This window comes from Molossus molossus, unplaced genomic scaffold, assembly GCF_014108415.1.
Source record: "Molossus molossus isolate mMolMol1 unplaced genomic scaffold, mMolMol1.p scaffold_m16_p_6, whole genome shotgun sequence".
Taxonomy (NCBI): domain Eukaryota; kingdom Metazoa; phylum Chordata; class Mammalia; order Chiroptera; family Molossidae; genus Molossus; species Molossus molossus.
Window position 1 is genome coordinate 106,153,929 of NW_023425399.1, and position 20,444 is coordinate 106,174,372.

The 20,444-nt window shown below is 38.2% G+C and overlaps 1 protein-coding gene across 1 annotated transcript in view; it reads left to right on the forward strand.

Moving 5' to 3' along the window:
• The window catches only part of MALT1 (MALT1 paracaspase), a 53,734-nt gene extending 34,438 nt beyond the window's left edge, over positions 1 to 19,296 (forward strand). The window contains exons 9-16 of the mRNA XM_036244971.1: positions 3,547 to 3,750; positions 10,937 to 11,114; positions 11,796 to 11,870; positions 12,468 to 12,595; positions 14,256 to 14,405; positions 16,646 to 16,803; positions 17,527 to 17,652; positions 18,675 to 19,296. Of these exons, the coding sequence (XP_036100864.1) occupies positions 3,547 to 3,750; positions 10,937 to 11,114; positions 11,796 to 11,870; positions 12,468 to 12,595; positions 14,256 to 14,405; positions 16,646 to 16,803; positions 17,527 to 17,652; positions 18,675 to 19,115 (1,460 nt within the window). The 3' untranslated portion in view covers positions 19,116 to 19,296. The remainder of the gene's footprint in view (positions 1 to 3,546; positions 3,751 to 10,936; positions 11,115 to 11,795; positions 11,871 to 12,467; positions 12,596 to 14,255; positions 14,406 to 16,645; positions 16,804 to 17,526; positions 17,653 to 18,674) is intronic.
• Positions 19,297 to 20,444: the final 1,148 nt, after the last annotated feature.

Sequence of the window (20,444 nt, forward strand, 5' to 3'; positions counted from 1 at the left end):
TTTCGAACTTTATTTTGTAGGATACAGAGATTTTACTCACGAGACCAACAAGGACTGTATATTCAACTAGTCAGATTTGATGCTAATACTCAGTTTTTGATAGATGGTCAAAGATGTTCTTTAACAAATAACTTGCATAGCACTAAATATGTGCCAGACCTTTTCTAGATGCTTATGAATATTTATTTTAGATAAGATGAGTAACACACCATTAGATTATTAGACATGGAATTAATGTTACAACACTGTACCAATTTTTAAAGAATACATTGCATTGAGCTTTGGAAAATGTCTAGGATCATGTAGTTAAACATTTTTGTGAAATGGTTTTATTCTATTGCTTAATCAACTTTCATTTGTGTTTCCTTTTTCCAATAAATGGTTTATATTCAGGAAATTGTGGGTGGCTCTTACAGTAAGTGTTTTTCTATAGAAAGTTTCTTCCATTTATATTATCACCTGAAAACCATCATAAATTGCTTATATAGTTGCTATTTTGAAGTTTTTTTTAATTCCTCACTCTTATTTTCCCAACTTCAAATTTTGCTCTTTTGTCCTCTATCATATCTCTAAACTTTGGCTTTTCCTTTTCTTCCTACAATTAATTTCCTGGAATGAGGTTGTCATCTCTCATTTCAATCACTGCTGTCTGCTTCTCTGTTCTAAATCTTCCCCAGTTCACCTGTCATTCAGGAACCGTTTACAAGTAGATTGGACAAGGTAAGATTATTTACTCATCATTTTATTTCCATTTATTTCAACAAAATGCTCTAAGACATTTTGGAAACTAGCTATTGAAAATTATCAATAGGGACAATATTTTGAAGAGCTATAGTCAGTTATTAATACATATATTTTAATGCTCATAATTTGTGGAACTCTTGTATTCTGTAAACTATACCAAGTGTTTTTTCCAATCAAATAGCAAAACCAATGAATCCAGAATTGATATTAGCAGAAACAGCCTATCATGCATAGTTTGACAACTGTTTTTTTTCCCCCAAAGATCCCAGTGGTTTTTTTCTATTACATACCTTCTAATTGTTTTCTGACAGTAAAACTTCATTTAGGGTACATTTTAGAATTAAATTATTATAATATTCCCCTAAAAAACCCACTATGATTTGCAAACACTTTACTACCTGAGTAACCTTGTGAACCCCACAATTCACAAGGTTATGTGAATGGTGTAAGCCAGAGACAACACATCTCTTCTCACTTACAATGGATTGGACCGAGTTCTTCACTGCGTTGAGGTTGGGACTGAACTGTGACAGGGCTGGTGGCCCACCAAAAAATACACTGAGAATCCTTCCTTTCTGTGGGCTAGCTAGCGAATAGCCTCACTACATAGTGAGTACTTTGGTCTAGTTTATTTAAGAAAAACTGTAGCCCTGGCCGGTTTGGCTCAGTGGTTAGAGCGTTGGCCTGCAGTCCTGAGAGTCCCTGGTTCAGTTCCCGCTAAAAGTAGGTACCTCGGTTGCAGTTTGTCCCTGGCCCTGGTTGGGAGGCAGCCATTCGATGTGTCCCTTTCACGTTGATGTTTCTCTTTCTCTCTCTTCCTCTCTCTCCCTCCCACTCTGTCTGAACAAAAAATGGAAAAATTTCCTCAGGTGAGGAGAAAAAAAAAGAAAGAAAAACTGTAAAAAAAGGAAATACAGTGATTAAGTTATTACTGCCTCCTATTGAAATCCTTCCTGAGTATTCTCAACTTTTTCATTGAGTTTTGGAACTAAAGGTAGTTTAATATAAGCTTTATATCTGAATCCATATATATATGGGTACATATATATATATTTTTTTTTATCCTCACCCGAGGACATTTTTCCATTTTTTGTTCAGATAGAGCGGGAGGGAGAGAGAGAGAGAAACATCGATGTGAAGGGACACATCGAGTGGCTGCCATCCGCACGACCAACCAGGGCCGGGGACAAACTGCAACCGAGGTACGTGCCCTTAGCGGGAACCAAACCTGGGTCTCTCTGGACCACAGGCCGACGCTCCAACCGCTGAGCCAAACCGGCCAGGGCTGAATCCTTATATATTAAATAGTCTTCATAATTGGCCCTTTCTTTTGCATAAAAGAAGAGATTATTATTTGTATAGGACTTAAGTGACTTATTCAATTAGAATGTGGCTTAGGTATCACTATTTTTTTCTAAAATGTGCATACGCATAAGAATGGGCAATTTGCAAGAAATCTCGGAAAATGTAAATATGGAATAAAGATACCAAAACATGAAAGTAGTAAAACTTTTCACAAAATGGGGTTTTCTGCCACTTTGAGAGCGTCACGTTCTTTGGTACTAGTTTTTCTCCAAACCTTGTTTAACACGAGCTTTAGTGTTCTGTGGAAAGAGAAGAAACTTCACCAGAGATTTTTGGTGAAATTTAAACAACTAAATGATTTGAAACATCTGAAATTTTATTAAATATTGCAGACGTGAAGTCAGCAGTGTAATTATTTGTGCTTTCATAATAATTTCTAAGTAAACTACTTAGCAGCACTTTGTGACAGAGGTTGGTCACCTAGCCCTGGCCTGTGTCAGCAGGAGGTGGCCGCAGTCCTGCCCAGTGTGGTTCCTCAGCCAGTTGGCTGGTGCTGCCCAGTGCTCCTGCGACGCCATCTCCACTGCGCCCTGTGTCTCCTTCAAAGGTCCGCACAGGTCCTGCAGTGCTGGCGTGGCCCACGTCTAACTTCTGACCCCGCCTCAACTAGCAGAGGAACATTTCGAAGACCTCTTAAGCACTGAGCTATGTCCAGGCTTCCGCAGCTGTTTTTGGACAATCTGTACACCCGATTAAGATAGCTGGTACTTTGTAAGGCATTGGGGGAATCTTTTGTCCCTTCAAAACAGAAAAATTCTTTGTATGAGAATACAGTTTTGAACAAAGTGCACTAAAGTCAGAAAATAAACTTAAGATATTCGTACAAAAGTCTTCCCATATCCCTAAAGTAGCCTCATCTCACCCAAATGGGATTTTTTTTTCTTTTAAAGTCAAGAGATGACAGTATATCAACTGAAAAAAATATAGATATGGTACTTACGTTGCTGCTTTTCTGTTCTTTGATATTTCCTTACTTGTTCGATTCTAATTCTTCCTGTTCCTCTTTTTGGTGTTTCTTTTGTTTTTAGCTTCTTCTGTTGTCAGCAAAACTAACTTGATTTCATTTTCAATTTCAAACATTCCTTGTTTAAATTTGTTCTGAAAGTCTCGTTGAATATAATACTCTTCTTTACTTTTATTTTAATTCAATAAAAGTATACTTTAATATTAGTTACCACTATACTTCACAGCTAATAAATATCCTTTGCCTGGTTGTCAAAAATGTCAATAAGTTTAATTTCAGTTGTTTGATTTATTAGCTTTTGTGGTCCTCAGTATGTTGGTCTGCTGTATAAAGTGATCATTCTAAGATGAAATTAAATATTGAAATCTTATTTGTAAAACAGCATATTTTTTATTATGATACCATTTTCGTAGGTCTCATTTTAATCTTTATATCCTTCTTTAAATCTTTCCCTCCCTTTTTTTTTTTAACAGCAAAGGACAAAGTTGCCCTTTTGATAGGAAATATGAATTACTGGGAGCATCCCAAGCTTAAAGCTCCTTTGGTGGATGTGTATGAATTGACCAACTTGCTAAGACAGCTAGATTTCAAAGTCGTTTCGTTGTTGGATCTGACTGAATATGAGATGCGTAACGCTGTGGATGAATTTTTACTACTTTTAGACAAAGGAGTATATGGTAAGATATTTACAATCTTCGTTTTAATCATTATTCCTATTTTTTCATTGAACAAGTTAGGTTAAAAGTTAAAAATCAGCCCTAGCTGATTTGGCTCAGCAGTTAGAGCATCAGCCCGCGGACTAGAGAGTCCCAGGTTCGGTTCCCGCTAAGGGCACACACTTCAGTTTCGGTTTGTCCCCAGCCCCAGTTGGGGTCGTGTGGGTGGCACCAGTCGATGTGTCTCATCGACATCAATGTTTCTCTCTCTCTCTTCCTCCCTGTCTCCCTCCCACTCTATCTGAAGATAAATGCAAAAATGTCCTTGGTGAGGATTTAAAAAAAAAAGCAAAAGCCATGCTGATGTGGCTCAGTAGTTGAGCATCAACCCATGCACTAAGAGGTCACCGGTTCGATTCCCAGTCAGGGCACGTGCCCAGGTTTTGGCTTGATCCCCAGTGAGGGTCATGAAGGAGGCAGCCAATCCAATTCTTTCTCTCTCATCGATGTCTCTATTTCTCTCTCTCCCTTCTCTCTCTCTTAAATCAATAAAGAAGAAAATAGTTTTTAAAATAATCAGAGAAAAATGCAGTAAATATTTTGTTGAAGAGTCATTGTAAAAGATTGTAAAAGATAATAAATTTGGTCTTTATGCTATAGTTCCATATGAATAACTAATTAGCTCAATGTCTTTGCTTTCACATTTTTTTTGTTTTGTCAAAACAATATTGTTCTTACTAGAATTCTTACCAATCTTAGGTGATTTTGCTTTTTACTGATGACGGGAGCCATAGTATATGATGACCAAATGGCAAATTATATACTCATATATGTGAAATACTTTGTGTGTGTGTGTGTGTGTGTGTGTGTTTAGAGTATGAGAGGCTGTAACCTATGTACAGTCTGTGTTTCTTTTTTTCTTCTCTTATCCTCACCCGAGGACATTTTTCCATTTTTTGTTCAGATAGAACGGGAGGGAGAGAGAGGAAGAGAGAGAGAGAGAAACATCGACGTGAAAGGGACACATCGAGTGGCTGCCACCCGCACGACCAACCAGGGCCGGGGACAAACTGCAACCGAGGTACGTGCCCTTAGCGGGAACCGAACCCAAGTCTCTGGACCGCAGGCCGACGCTCCAACCGCTGAGCCAAACCGGCCAGGGCTGTGTTTCTTTTTTCTAACTATTGCACGGTATATTCTGGTCTTTTAATGGAAACTAGAATTTAACAAAGAAATGTTGGTGAATGAGGGAGGCATATGAAGCTTTGGTAAACTAAAGTTTTATATATCTATAGTTAACAATGGACCTCCACAAAAATTGTAACAGTAAACTTTTAATGGTTTTTTTCATTCTTTTATTTCAATATGTTAACACTGCAGCCCTGGCTGGTTTGGCTCATTAGTTAGAGCATCAGCCCGCGAACCAGAGTGGCGGGTTTGATTCCAGTGAAGGGCAACACTGCATATATGGTAGTGATTTTCTAAAGAGACAGAATATGCTGTCAGTAGTAAGTAATGGCTTTGGTGATTTATTTCTCCCAATTGGTATAACCACAGATATGGGGAGGCCCACCATTTCACTCATTTGAGCCAGATCTCACAGGGTTGTACCTGTCCTGATACTGGGCAATATCGTTTGACTGACAGGAAAGTGGCATTTTTCAGGTTGTTGGTAGGCATGCCAGTGATCAATAAAAAGCATCAATCTGGCTTCTATTTTCAAATTATTTTACTTCAAGAATTTCTAAATTTAGCCTTATTTTTAATTAGCTTGATATGATGAGGCAAGTTCCATGGAATTAGTAATGGGTCTCAAAGGAGAGTTTTTAACAGAAGCAAAACAATTTTTTTTAGATTTAACATATTACTGTATATGGGATAAGGAGAATCTTAAACTCTTATTTAAATAAATTTTCTCTTAAATAATAAGGATTACAATTAAAACACAAATGAATCAACAAAATAAATACCTCAAATTTTGCATTTAACTATTATACTGACGTAGTAATGTAATCTTGTTTGTGAGTGTAAAGAGTAATGACTATGGGTGAATCCGTTCATTTTTCTTATGAAAATATGATAAAATATACAATATAAATGTGCCTTCTTGGCAGCTGGTTTACATTTTTAGTTTAAAATAAGGTTGTTGTGCCCTGGCCTGTTTGGCTAAGCGGTTAGAGCGTTGGCCTGCCGTCCAGAGAGACCCGGGTTCGGTTCCCGCTAAGGGCATGTACCTCGGTTGCAGTTTGTCCCCGGCCCTGGTTGGGTCGTGTGGGTGGCAACCATTCCATGTGTCCCTTTCACTTCACTGTTTCTCTCTCTCTCTCTCTCTCCCTCTCCCCCTCCCTCCCTCCCTCCCACTCTATCTGAACAAAATATCGCGAAAAATGTCCTCGGGTGAGGGTTTAAAAAAATAAAATAAAATAAATAAATAAAATGTTTCATTTAAAATAAATAAATAAAATAAGGTGGTTGTTTGCCCTGGCCAGTTTAGCTCAGCGGTTGGAGCGTCAGCCTGTGGAGTAAAGAGTTGCAGGTTCAATTACTGTCAAGGGCACACACTTCCATTGCAGTTCGGTCCCCAGCCCTGGTCGGGGTCGTGCAGGAGGCAGCCAGTCAATGTGTCTCTTTCACATCAATGTTTCTCTCTCTCTCTCTCTCACTCTCTTTCCCTCCCATGAATGAAAAAATATCCTCAGGTGAGAATTTTTTTTTAAATAAATAAGGTGCTTATTTGATTATTTTTTAAAATATGTTTTTATTGATTTTTTTAGAGAAGAAGGGAGAGAGAGAGAAACATCAATGTGAAAAGAAACGTAGATTGGCTGCCTCCTGCACACCCCCTACTGGAGATCGAGCCTGAAACCTGGGCATGTGCCCTGACGGGGAATCAAACCAGGACCTCTCAGTCCATGGGACAATGCTCAATCCACTGAGCCACATCAGCCAGGTGTTGTGACACTTTTTTTTTTTTTTAATCGTCACCCAAGGATATTTTTTTCCATTTATCTTCAGATAGAGTTGTGGGGGGAAGGAGAGAGAAAAAACATTGATGTGAGAGACACATCAACTGGTTGCCTCCAGCACGACCCTGACCAGAGCCGGGGATCAAACCCATGACTCTTTGGTTTGTGGGCCAACACTCTAACTGCTGAACCAAACCAGCCAGGGCTGTGATCACTTTTTATCAGAGTAATTAAATGTACATAGAACTGTAAAATGTCCGTAAGGCCAGTATGTGATTAGTGTCCAAGTGCCGCTAGACAGTTTAAAGTAGGAGTGTGTTAGAGAAGCAGAAACCAGGTGATGACTTGCCAAGCGTTCTGAACTAGACATAACTTTGAGGACTGGTTAAGATTTGTGTAGATAGAGCCCTGGCCAGTTTGGCTCAATGGTGAGAGTGTCGACCCATGGACCGATGAGTCGCGGGTTTAATTCCAGTCAAGGGCATGTACCTTGGTTGCGGTTCATCCCCGGCCCTGGTCAGGTCGTGGTGGGGGGCACCAGTCCATGTTTCTCTCTCACGTCAATGTTTCTCTCTCTATCCCTCCCTCCTACTCTATTTGATGATAAATGGAAAAGTATCCTTGGGTGAGGATTTAAAAAAAAAAAGATTTGGGTAGATAGAAAAGACATAGAGTAACTTAGTAACTTCAGCCGGGTCATGGAGATTAAAAATAAGCATGTCTTTCTCTAGAAGCAGGAAAGAGACTGATAGGGAATAGAGTCTTATTTTGAATACTTGATAAAGAAGTTTAAGTTTTACTCTTTTATAGTATACTATTCAGTGGTTTTTAGTACACTCACCTAGTTGCAGAACATTTCCATCACCTCAAAAAGAAACCCCATACCCATTAAGTCACTCCCCACCCTCCTTTCCTCAAGCTCTGGCAACAGCAAATCTGCCTTCTGTCTCTGAGGATTGGCCGGTTTGGGGCATCTCGTAGAAATGGAACCATTCCTTGTCTAGCTTTTTGTGTCTGGCTTCTTTCACTTAGCATAATGTTTTCAGGGTCCATCCACGTTGTAGCATTATTTTTGTGGCTGTGTAATCTTTCATTATATAGATATACCACATTTTGTTTATCCACTCCTCAGAAGATGGGCATCTAGTTTGTTTCTCCTTTTTGGCTATTATGAATAATGCCGCTGTGAACACTCACAGCCTTGTGTACGCAGGCTTGTGTGGGCACGTGTTTTCAGTTCTCTTGGAGTGCAGTTGCTAGGCCATAGGATAACTCTAAGTTTAACTTTTTGAGGAACTGCCTACCTCTTTCCAAAGTGCCTGCACTATTGTATATTCTTGCCAGAAATACAAGAGCTGTCCAGTTTCTCTACATCCTGCCAACACTTTTTTATTATAGCTGTAGTGCAAAATGGGATCTCTGTTCTTTTTTGCATTTCCCTAATGGCTAATGATATTCGGCATCTCTTTATATGCTTATTTGCCATTTGAATATCCACTTTGGAGAAATGTTTATTCAGATCCTTTGCCCATTTTTACTTGGGTATTTGTTCTTTTAACTGTTGAAAATAAAAGTTCTTTATATATCCTAGATACAAATTGTAGATATATGATTTTCAAATACTTTCTCCCATTCTGTAGGTTGTCCTTTCACCTACTTGATCTTCATTGCTTAGTGAATTAAATCTCCCTTTGTCATGATTTTCAAAATACTCCTTATCTCCTTACTTTCATTTCTGACAATTTAAGTCCTTGTCAGGCTAGTATTCTTCCTGTTAGTTGTCATTCCTGCTTCTGTTCTCCCTGCCTGTAAGGTGCCTTGCTCCCCCTCTGCCTTTCCAAATTGCTCCCTGTCTCCCAAGACCACGCGTTATTGCTTCCCCGCACACTGATACTCCTCTCTGCTTCACTCACATCATACAGGGTGCCCTGATCACATAATTTAAGGTATTAATTAAACTGATTTCCTTTGCTGTTTTTTTTTTTTTTCAAAAATTTTTTTTCCTTACTGATTTTTAGAGACAGAGGTAGGGAGAGGGAGAGAGAGACAGAAACATTGATGAGAGAGAACATTGATTGGCTACTTCCTGCATGCCCCCCACTGGAGATCGGGCCCACAACCTGGGCATGAGCCCTGACCAGGAATCGAACTGGTGACCTCTTGGTGCATGAGTCTACACTCAACCACTGAGCCACACTGGCCAGGCTCCTTTGCTGTTTATCTAACAATATGAGTATGCCTGTCTGAGTTGCAAGAACCTCAGGGATGAGAATGTCGTCTTCCTTTTCTTTTTCTTTTCCTGCAGTGCTACATGATTATTATATTCAGGGCACACATGAGATGCAAATTAAACCCATGCCCGGCCAGTGTGGCTCAGTGGTTGAACATCAACCCATGCACCAAGAGGTCACCGGTTCGATTCCTGGTCAGGGTACATTCCCATGTTGTGGGCCAAATCCCCAGTGGGGGGCATGCAGGTGGCGGCCAATCAATATTCTCTCTCATCAACGTTTCTGTCTCTCTCTCTCTCTAAAACAAAAACCAATAAAGAAAAAAAAAATTAAACCCACACTGAGTAAACATGTGTGTCCATTTCGTCATTTTCGACCTGAAATGTTACATATGAAAGAAACATTTTTATCATTTTAATAAGAGTTTAAGAAAGTAGAAGACCTGGATCCTGCACCCTGGGACCAAATGAAGCGTGTGTGAGTGAGTGTGTGTGTGTGTGTGTGTGTGTGTATTCAAAACACATTGTCTGCTAGGAGTTGTGCATATAGCTACAAAGGAAAGGCTTGGCAATTCTGTTGTTGTTCTCGAAAGGCCTTTTTACTGTCAACTTTACAATACCATACACAGAAGTCTCATTCCAGGATTCTAAGAGAACAGAATTAGTGGGCTCTAAAGATGACATGCTTAGGTTATATATCTTCACAAGTATCTCTCTCAAATATTTTTATAAGGAAGCCCATGCTGATGATGATGATGTTTTTACAGCTAAAACAAACTTCTTTTCAAGAAAATCTTGAGAGTTGTTTGGTACAGTTTTCATAGTATTTCTCAGTGAAGAAATAATGGCTCATCTATTGATTAGCTAAGCCAATTTTTAGATTATTCAAGAGACTCTAGATGAAAAATTAATGATATTTATATCTCATAACAACAACAAAAAATCCGTGAAATCAGATTTCCCTTCTCTGCTTGGAAAAAGCTACATTTATATTATTGTAACCTTTACTATTTGTATTGGAACACCTATGGAATTTCTTACAACTCATACTGTAGTTGTTTTTCATCTAAATTGTGTTTATTTGTTCATCTATTAAATACTTACTTAGCTCCCGCTATGTGTCAGGAATACATAGATAAATGTAGACTGCCCCTGTCCTGAAGGAGCTAGCTCCTGGTCCCATCGAGGAGACAAATGAGTCAGCAAAGAAGTCCTGAGCCTTTTTCTTTGTATAGCCATCACAGATAAATTGCATGCCATATTACACTATTTGTTGTAAATATGTTACGTGTATGAATTAAAATACACTCCAAGACAGCATCATGATGTTGGTTTAACATACAGTACTAAACTTCTATTGCTCATCCCCAGCTCACACTACTCATCCACACGACCTGGTAACCGTCCCATGCAAAGCACATTCCCACGTGATTCCTCCACCTGATCCGGAATGAGCTTCCCCTGTTATGTGTAGCTTGTCCATCATGTCCTGGAGGCCACTGCTCACATGTCTCCATGCTAGAGAGGCCTCCATGACTACCCAAAATAAAACAGATGACTCCTGTCCCCAAACCACACTCCTTTTTCACCTGCTCTGCTTTATAATTCTCCATCGAACATATTTCTTCTCCATCTCATATATTTATTTGTTTGTCTTCTCACACTAGATTGTCACTTCATGAAAGCAGGGATTTTTGTCTATATTGCTAATCCTGAGGCTCAGGACAGTGGTTGGCACAGAGTATGCCCATAAACACTGATCTACTAAATGGATGAAAGAATTGAATAAAGCAATTGTATGAATTGAGGAAAAAACAGTATTAAAATGAAGACTGTTGCCAAAATAATTATCAGTGTACGTTTAGTTAACATTGACTGTATTTATAACTTGGAATCTCAAATAAGTTTGCATTAGCTTGAAAAAAATAAAGTCATATTTTTTAAAGAACACTATGTACATGTTCACAGTACGATTTAGAATTGGTTTTTGCCCCTTTTTTCCCCTCTTCAGGATTATTATATTATGCAGGACATGGTTATGAAAACTTTGGGAACAGCTTTATGGTTCCTGTTGATGCTCCAAATCCATATAGGTCTGAAAACTGTCTGTGTGTACAAAATATACTGAAATTGATGCAAGAAAAAGAAACTGGACTCAATGTGTTCTTGTTGGATATGTGTAGGAAAAGGTAATCTGCCTCCTCTTTATTCAGCAAAGCTTATTGGAGTTAAATAGCAACCTTGGCGAACAACATCTAAGGCAAACCTGCAAATGCTAAGAACCTCTTAAGTTTGTGGATTGCAGAGTATAGAATGTAACCTTTTCCTGTTTGCTATAGAAAAAAAGTAAGGAACTGAAGGGTCTAGATATTGACTCTTGCTAGGAAAGGTGCAGCTCCTTAGATGCCTCTGACAACCACTGCAGTTATCCCTCCAGAACTCAGAGAGACAGCGCCCACAGCGGGCCCTGGTCACTCGTGTCAGTCCTGGTCCTGCAAATACAGGAAGTTTAGCTGAGCCAGATCCCATGTGTCCACCCTGTGTTACTAAGGAGTGAAACTAATGATTATGTCTCTCAGAGTCACAAGTTTTTGCTTGTTAAGCAATACTAACCAAAATCCAGTGCTAGAGGTCAAGTGTAACTCCAGTTTAACACTAACAAGAGGAAAGAGATCTCAACAGTGTAGGTGCCCAGGATTATTTCCAGTAAATACGTATGTGATTTGATAAAGGAATTTTGAATCTATAAATTTTAATTATGTATAGTAGAATAGTGTTATAACATTTTTATTACATTATTACCTGTGCTTTTTTTTAAAATTCTGTTTAACTTTTTATATTTGTATCTGGCCTTCTTACCTTTTAAATAGAAACGATTATGATGATACCATTCCAATCTTGGATGCACTGAAAGTCACCGCCAACATTGTGTTTGGATATGCCACGTAAGGAACTTTTATGCTTATGTTCAAGAGTCCAGCCCTGGCCAGTTTGGCTCAGCAGTTAGAGTGTTGGCCTGAGGACCAGTGAGTCTTGGGTTCGATTCCGGTCAAAGGCATGTAACTCAGTTGCAGTTCAACCCTGGCCCTGGTCAGGTCGTGCAGGAGGCAACCAGTTGATGTGGCTTTATCACAACAATGTTTCTCTCTGTCTCTCTCTCTCTCTCTCTCTCTCTCTCTCTCTCTCTTCCTCCCACTCTATCTAATGATAAATAGAAAAATATCCTTGGGTGAGGAATTAAAAAAAAAAAGTCCTTTATTCTTCGTTGACATTTGGATTGTAAATTAGAAGCCTGGAAATACCCATAGACATGTAGGTATTAACTTGCCTCCTTGGTATTCCTGATAGCAAATTTTAAACAATCGACCTTAGCACTTCGTATCTTGGCCTCTTCTTTTTATGAAGCACCAAAGCATTTAGTCCTGTGTCAAGAGTGACTCTCACCCGGGAGTCAGCCAGGCGGCAGGAGGCTCAGCGGTGCTTATGGAAGCCCCGTGTGACAAGTGTGCCCTTAAATGTTCCTTCTTGTTGCTGGTTTTAAGGTGTCAAGGAGCAGAAGCTTTTGAGATCCAGCATTCTGGATTGGCAAATGGAATCTTCATGAAATTTTTAAAAGATAGATTATTGGAAGACAAGAAAATTACTGTGTTACTGGATGAAGTTGCAGAAGGTAAAATTAAAAAATAAAGATAAAAAATTAAATAAAATAAAAATAAAGAGAAAGCTACTCATGGTTCTCTGTGTGATAATTATTGTATTCCCTACTATTATTGCAGAGCTTTAGAATTTATTCTTACTTTATAAAATAATTTTTAATGTAATGCTCAGCAACACTCCTATCTAATTCCTTCCTCTCTCCTGACTTAGCTACCTGCCACCTGTGCAGCATTACTTGAACTACAAGGCTGCCCCGACATGATGAGAAATAAAGTTCGATCCTCCCAGCTCTTTACCTTGTTTCTATGCCTAGTGCTGCCCAATCTACTTGTGCAAAAGAAAAATTATCAACCAACATTCTCTCCTAGGATCAGGCAGATGAAACGTTACAGAAATTTTGAAACCCTGGTGGAAAAAAACTGGGTTTGTTTTTTTTCTTGATGAACTTCATGGTTCTAAATTTTTGCTTTAAGGGCATAATCCTAGGGGTCTAACACCATGTCTTCCATTTCCTTTCATTCCCTTCCCTGCCAGCCTAGAGTGACATGTATTTTTTGAAGTACCATTTTATAAGTTACATAAAAAAGAAGGCAATTCTTTAATTCTTTCGCTAACTGGTTACTGGAGTTTCATGGATGCTCCAAAAATGGCAGTTTGAGTTTAAGGTCTCTGAATGCTTCACTGACAGCTGTTGGTCACATTTGTTTATTGTCATGGTTTTATCGGTTCAGATCTTTTAGCTGGGTCACTTGACTTAACCACTTTCCCATTTGACATTGACAGCTGGGGCTTGGACTGCCTTCAACCAGACAAGTTCTGCTTTTATCTGTTTTACATATTGGGCTTCCTTTTAAGCTCTTGTTTAAAGAAAAGTTTCTGCTGCTGAAAAAATAAGTAAAGCCTTTGAAGTATGTCAGTTATTTTCAAACAGATCTATGCATGTGCTTCACAAACTCTAAAATGGTTTATTCTAATTTTATATTTTAAATATAATTTAACTATTTTAAAAACTTAATAAAAAGTACCAGTTCACCCGTATATGATATATACCAAGCATGTATATGGCACAGCATTTGTATTACGTTCAAAACCTAAAACTTGGGCCCACACTGTGTACCGACTCCTCCACATGAGTGGAGATGAAGGTTCACGTGGGAGGGCGCCTGGTGTCCGGGTGGTGGCCGCTGGGGCAGTGCGGGGCTGTTAACCATGCTGCTGGTTCAGCTCATAACTTCCTTTGTTAAAAATAAATAAATCTGTGGTAAAGACAGGATACTTTAACTTTGTCATAGATGTGTAGTCAGTCATATGTTTACTAACTGAGTCTATTTCTGAGTATAGACATAAAATGACCCTTTCAGGGAAGAAATATACTTTTCAGCTCTTTGTGAATTTCAAGGCTTAGAATGTTAAGGGTCATTACTAGAATTACAGATGATCAAAGCCAAAGAGCGGCCTTTCAGAGTGAGCTGGGTCGCTGTCTTCACCTGTGTGCTCCCTGCGACATCCCAGCACCATGAACCATGCCTGGCACGCCTTGGTGCTCAGTAAATATTTGTTGAGTGAATAAGTGATATTGAGAATATAACCTGATTCATAGAGTTCTTGGCCTAAGTATTTAAAACGTAATGAAAGGATTATGGTCTTAAAAATAATATTTACTTATCTTTTAGATATGGGTAAATGTCATCTTACCAAAGGCAAACAAGCTCTAGAGATTCGAAGTAGCTTATCTGAAAAGAGAGCACTGACGGATCCGATCCAAGGAACAGCGTGTTCGGCAGAGTCTCTGGTGCGGAACCTGCAGTGGGCCAAGGCACATGGTGCGTACGAGTCTGTTCCCTGAGAGCTCCTTCTAGACTGTGCTTATGTTCAGTCCTGAAGTTGTTTCCTCCTGAGCGTACAGCTTTCATCCCACTTTTACAGTGAAAATATTTTAGCCAAGTTGATAAACACAGACTGAACAAATGTTTCAGTTACAGATGATACGCTGATTTATTTGGTGTTGGAAATAGTAAATTATTTAACTCATTATTTTTGCTATGGTAAAATTAGAATATGATCATTTAAAAAATAATTTTCAATTTATCTAGTATACCGTCCCATTGATTGTCCTACATGTGAGCTGTTGAAGTGTTCTAGTTCAAAATTCAGACAGGCCTGGGTTCTGATCCAGTCTCTACCACTTGATAAACATGTTATCTATAAAATGAGGATAAGAAATAGTACTTACTGGATAAGGTTGCTGATATTGAATGAGATCACACGTGTAAAGAGGTAGCATGTGGTCAGCAGATACCATCTGCCCATAAATATTACTGAACATTTTGTCTTTGACACTTGAAGTAGTGGATTGGTGATGAAGAGAAAAGAAGGTGAGGTAGAATTCATATCTGTAGCTTAATTATCTTTGGTAATTCTATTGACTTTGTGAAAAAGTAAGTTTAAATTATTGACTGAAATAAAGATTTTGGATTTTCTGTGAGTCCCAAATACCTATGCTGTGAATCCCTCATTATGGATAATTAAAAATAACTGTATTTGTTGAATTCATATAATATATGAAAATGTATTTTTGGTAAATTAGCATATTAAAGCACATTAAAATGTGAAATGCCATAAATTATCTTGGCATTCCAGATAATTGGGTAAGTAATTGAAATTGATTTTCTTCCTTTAAAAAATCTCTAAACAATTTAAAAATCACAGTGGTAAAGATCAACAGTAAACAAAACCTTTTTATAAAATAAAACAGAGCCTAGCCAGTGTGGCTTACTGGTTGTTGAACATCAACCCATGCACCAAGAGGTCCCTGGTTCAATTCCTGGTCAGGGCACATGCCCACGTTGTGGGTCCAATCCCCAGTGGGGGCATGCAGGAGGCAGCCAGTCGATGTTCTCTCTCATCGATGTTTCTATCCCTCTCTCTTCCTCTCTCTCCAAAATCAATAAAGAAAAAAAATTTTTTTAAATAAAACTGAAAGGTCAGATAGAAAGTGTAACAAATTTAATAAGTAGATTTTTTTTATAATAAAGAGCTCATGCGAAAGAGTAAACAAAAACATTAAGACCCCCCCCTTAAGTAATAATCAAAGGGTGCAAATTCAGTAATTCACACAGTTGAGAATATATTAGTAATTAAGAAACATAGAAAATGGCAAACTAATGTAGTAAATATAGAAAAGAAAATTAAATCTGTTATGGTATAAGTTCTTTTTATTAACCCCATCAAACAGGCAAACTTTTTGAAAATCAATATTATCTTGAGGAAATGTTATGGAGAAACTATTATAGTTATATTCTGTGTAAATGGAAAACTCACGATTGTGAGGAACCATCAAATAGCTATGTCCAATCATCCTAAAGCATTAACTGTATATAAGAAATATTGACTAGACAGAAAAACAATAAAACCCGTAAGTTTTATATTCAGCAGTAGCAGAATTTTTAAAGGTAACAAACCATTGAGTGACATTATGCTTTATTAAAAACTATTTTCACCCAGTGTGGCTGTTAGTTGAGCATCATCCCATGCACCAAAAGGTTGCAGGTTCGATTCCTAGTCAGTACACATAACCAGGTTTTGGGTTTGATCCCCAGTCAGGATGTGTACAGGAGGAAACTATTTGATGTTTCTCTCTCTAAAATCAATAAAAATATATTAAAATCTAAGATGAACCTTGATAGATGGTATTAAAAAAATACTTTTTAAAAACTATTTTCATGAAAATTACAGCAACAGGAAAACTATGTTTACAAGTATATGTATACTTTTGATTACCACTATAAAAATTATATATTGAAGGGACAAGAACAGTAAGAAAACAGCAAATGAAAGATTTTTATTTGCTTGACCAACAGAATATTGGCTTTTTTCTCTTTCTTTAATTCTGTATATATGTGTCTATAAAACATATGTTAGTTACATAACAATTTTAAGCAAAAGAAAGTGTTCTTCTAACTGTATTTTGCCCTATAAAGAATTTGCTGTTTACCATCAGAAAACTTACCAAGCACTCTTTAAATAATTATTTATAAGTTATTCTTAATTATTTTTTTTTCAGAACTTCCAGAAAGTATGTGTCTTAAATTTCAATGTGGTGTTCAGATTCAATTAGGATTTGCAGCTGAGTTTTCCAACGTCATGATAATCTACACAAGCATAGTCCACAAACCACCTGATATAATAATGTGTGATGCCTATGTTACCGATTTTCCACTTGTAAGTCTCCTTTTTTTTTTTTTTAATTTAAAATCAAATGAAATATCCTCACTTATTAAAGACTACATTTTGGAAAATTTAAAATTGATGGTAAATATAAATGAAATATATATACATATAGAAAACATATATACTTATTTGTATTTTAGTCATAATAGTCATATTATTTGAAAACATACCTTAAATTTGTCAAATTTAGAAATGTCTAAAGTTCACCCAGGAAAGAAGCTTTTATTAGAAACTATTTAAGCTGTGGCCTGCGTGTAGTTGGTTGGCATCATCCCATGCACCAAAAGGTAGCTGACTTGATTCCAGGTCAGGGCTCATGCCCAGGCTGTGCACTCGATCCCTAGTAGGGGCGGTGCAGTAGGCAGCTGAGTGATGTTTCGTTCTCACATCAGTGTTTCTCTCTCTCTCTCCCCCTCCCACTCTGTCTGAAGATAAATGTAAAAGTATCCTTGGGTGAGGAGTAAAAAAAAGTATTTCTAGGGATAGTTTGAAAGTAACTATTCTTTCAGAGCTCACTTTTTTTTAATGTACCAGTGCAGAATTTAAAATTCCTATTGTTCCTAGGAATAGAGTGTTGTTTTCATTGTTTCTTTAATCCTGGATAAATGATTACCTACTTAGGTCAAGAGAGCAAGACCCATTAGGATGTTTTATTGTAATAGACAATGTTGTGATTTCCATTGAATTGAATAATAATATTTACTGATTTTCCAGGACCTAGATATAGATCCAAAAGATGCAAATAAAGGGACACCTGAAGAAACTGGCAGCTATTTAGTATCCAAGGAGCTTCCCAAGCATTGCCTCTATACCAGACTCAGTTCACTGCAAAAATTAAAGGTTACTGCTTTTCCTGTTTCTAACTAATAGAAAACTCTGTGAAAACAAACATTATTTGGGCATGTGAGCCTTGTGTTAGGATGTGCTGCTTCATTAAGTATGGAACTGGGTAGAGAGCACTGGCCTACAGTGAGTCTCAGCAGTGACCCTTCTCAGACTGTGTTGTTTTTGATGATGGCTGGAGGGTTTTCACACGATACTGTGTGATTACCCTCCATGTTGCTGAACAGTTGGAGACAGAGCGCATTGTCTGCTTTTAAATATTTCAGCATTTTCAAAGAATCATTTCCTAGTTCTGTGACTTCCTACAAAACAAATAGCTAATGAGAATTGGAATTTATTTTGATTTTTTTTTTTCATTTTTTGTTAATTTAAAAATCAGAAACTACCTCTCTATGGTTGAACTTTCTCATAAAATCCTATTCTTGCCAAACCTGAGTTTTTAATTTATTCATAGCTGCATGACCATAGAATGTGTTAGCCAAAACTTGGGGTATGAAGTGGGCACTATTGACAGTTGCAGAAGGACAACAGACATAGTCTATTGTCATCCTGTTCATAACTCGTCCGTATTCTCCTTTGATCTTTGAAATTTCTACCACCCATGACTGTGGATTATTATTTCACAGTATTTTAAAAACAGCTAATCTTTTGACGTGGAAATAAAGCCAGGTTGTTTCCCATCCCCAAGACAAGGGAAGGGAAAGTCTCTGAAGCCCCGCTGCTTGGAAAATACCTTTTCGCCATTCATCAAAAATATCATCCAAGGTCTCTGCGATTTTGACTATTTTCAATAGCAAGAACTAGAATTATACTAATTTAAAGTATGGACTGAGGGGAAAGGAAGATGGTTGTAACGGCCTTTCTGAGTGTAGGGACGGTGTGCGGGGTGCCTTGAGGGTCTGGACCCTGGAGGGGGGGTGCAAGTGGATGTTCCTTGTTTCTGGGTTTTCTGTAGTCGTGTGAATGATATTTTAAGGTCAGTGATAAAAACAACAAACCTTACTCCTTTTCCTTTTCAGGAACATCTGGTCTTCACAGTGTGCCTATCGTATCAGTACTCGGGATTGGAAGATACCATCGAGGAAAAGCAGGAAGTGAATGTGGGGAAACCTCTCATTGCTAAACTGGACATCCATCGAGGCCTGGGAAGGAAGACCTGCTCTCAGACGTGTGTCATGTGCACCGACCCCTACCAGAGCTCTGCGTCCAGCTCAGCGGGAGCGGGGCATTATCACTCTTCTCAAGACTCGTTCCTTGGAGTCTACCATTCTCCTCTCAGTAACTCAAGTAGTGTCATGCTGTCAGATGGCTGTCGTTGCAGCCGGACTGCACATGCGTTTGTTTCAAGTCACCATACCCACCACTACTCATGTCAGTTTGGGAGAAGTAACGTGCCCGTCGAGACAGCCGATGAATTGCCCTCCAGCTTCTCTGATGGGCTCAGGATTACTGAAAAGTGACCTTGTTTTTGAAAGTTATCATAATTACTAGATGCCTGATATGCAACAGTCTTAGAGAAAGTGAGGTATTGTAAAAAGGCACATATGTATATGTAGAGAGAAAATTAACAGCTGTTTCATGGCAAGCTCAGGACTTGGAAGTGTTGGAATTGTAGTATTTAACCACATACTCCCTCATCCTCCTAACTCTGTTAAGGTTTTGTGAATTGGCTGATTTATTCTGTAAGAGTGAGGTGTAGGTGTATATATGTTTATTTGTATATAACAAAAATACTTTCATTTTGACCACTCTGAAGTAAGAACAGGGGGAATGGCATTATTATAGAATAAGTCATTGTATTTTTAGAGCGATCATCAGGCTTACCCTGATTTTATCAGCAGAAGACACAGATTGAGGCATCTTGTTTAAGTGAGAGCTGGCACTGGGACCTCCAGATTTCTGTTCCGTGTTTATTCCACTACACACTGCCTTCCTGACAGGTTCTGAGACAGCTATTATTTTTGTAGATCGATTTAAAGATAGATATGTAAATATACATACATATCTGTATATAATCTAGAAATGTACAACTTTATTTGTGATTATAGACTTTACTACAGTTATCAGTTAAGAGGTTTGTGTATAGCCTGGCCGGTGTGGCTCAGTGGTTGACCATCGACCCAGTCACTGGTTCGATTCCCAGTCAGTACACAGGCCCAGGTTGTGGGCCCGATGCCCAGTGGGGGACATGCAGGAGGCAGCCAATCAATGTTCTCTCTCATCAATGTTTCTTCCTCTCTCTCTCCCTCTCCCTTCCTCTCTCAAACCAATAAAGAAAAAAATATTTACAAAAAAAGAGGTTTGTGTATAAATTTTATATAGAACAAGCTGAAATTTTTTGGTCTAAGGTCATGAAAGCACATGAGAGATGATGAAATATGTGTCTATGGTAAAGCTAGACAGCAGGATCAGTTTGCAGCTGGATAATCTTGGTAGCTGCCTGTCTGAATCTTATAAACATTGGACATGTCTTCCTTGATAACATGTATTTTCTTATTGAATTTTACTCTCCTTAGAAGATAATCTTATTGCCTTTGATTCTACCCAGAAGCAAGTTTAAAAGGCAGCTGTCAATAACAAGGAAAAAACTGAATTAGTGATTTTGAAACATTCCACAAAGAAAATCCCAGGCCCAGATGGCTTCACTGCTGTCATCTACCCAACACTTAAAGATTAGCACCAATCCTTTACAAACTGTCCCCAAAAATAGAAGACAAGAAAGAGAACACTCCCAACTCATCTTCTGAGGCCAGTATTACCCTAAAACAAAACCAAGACATCACAAGAAA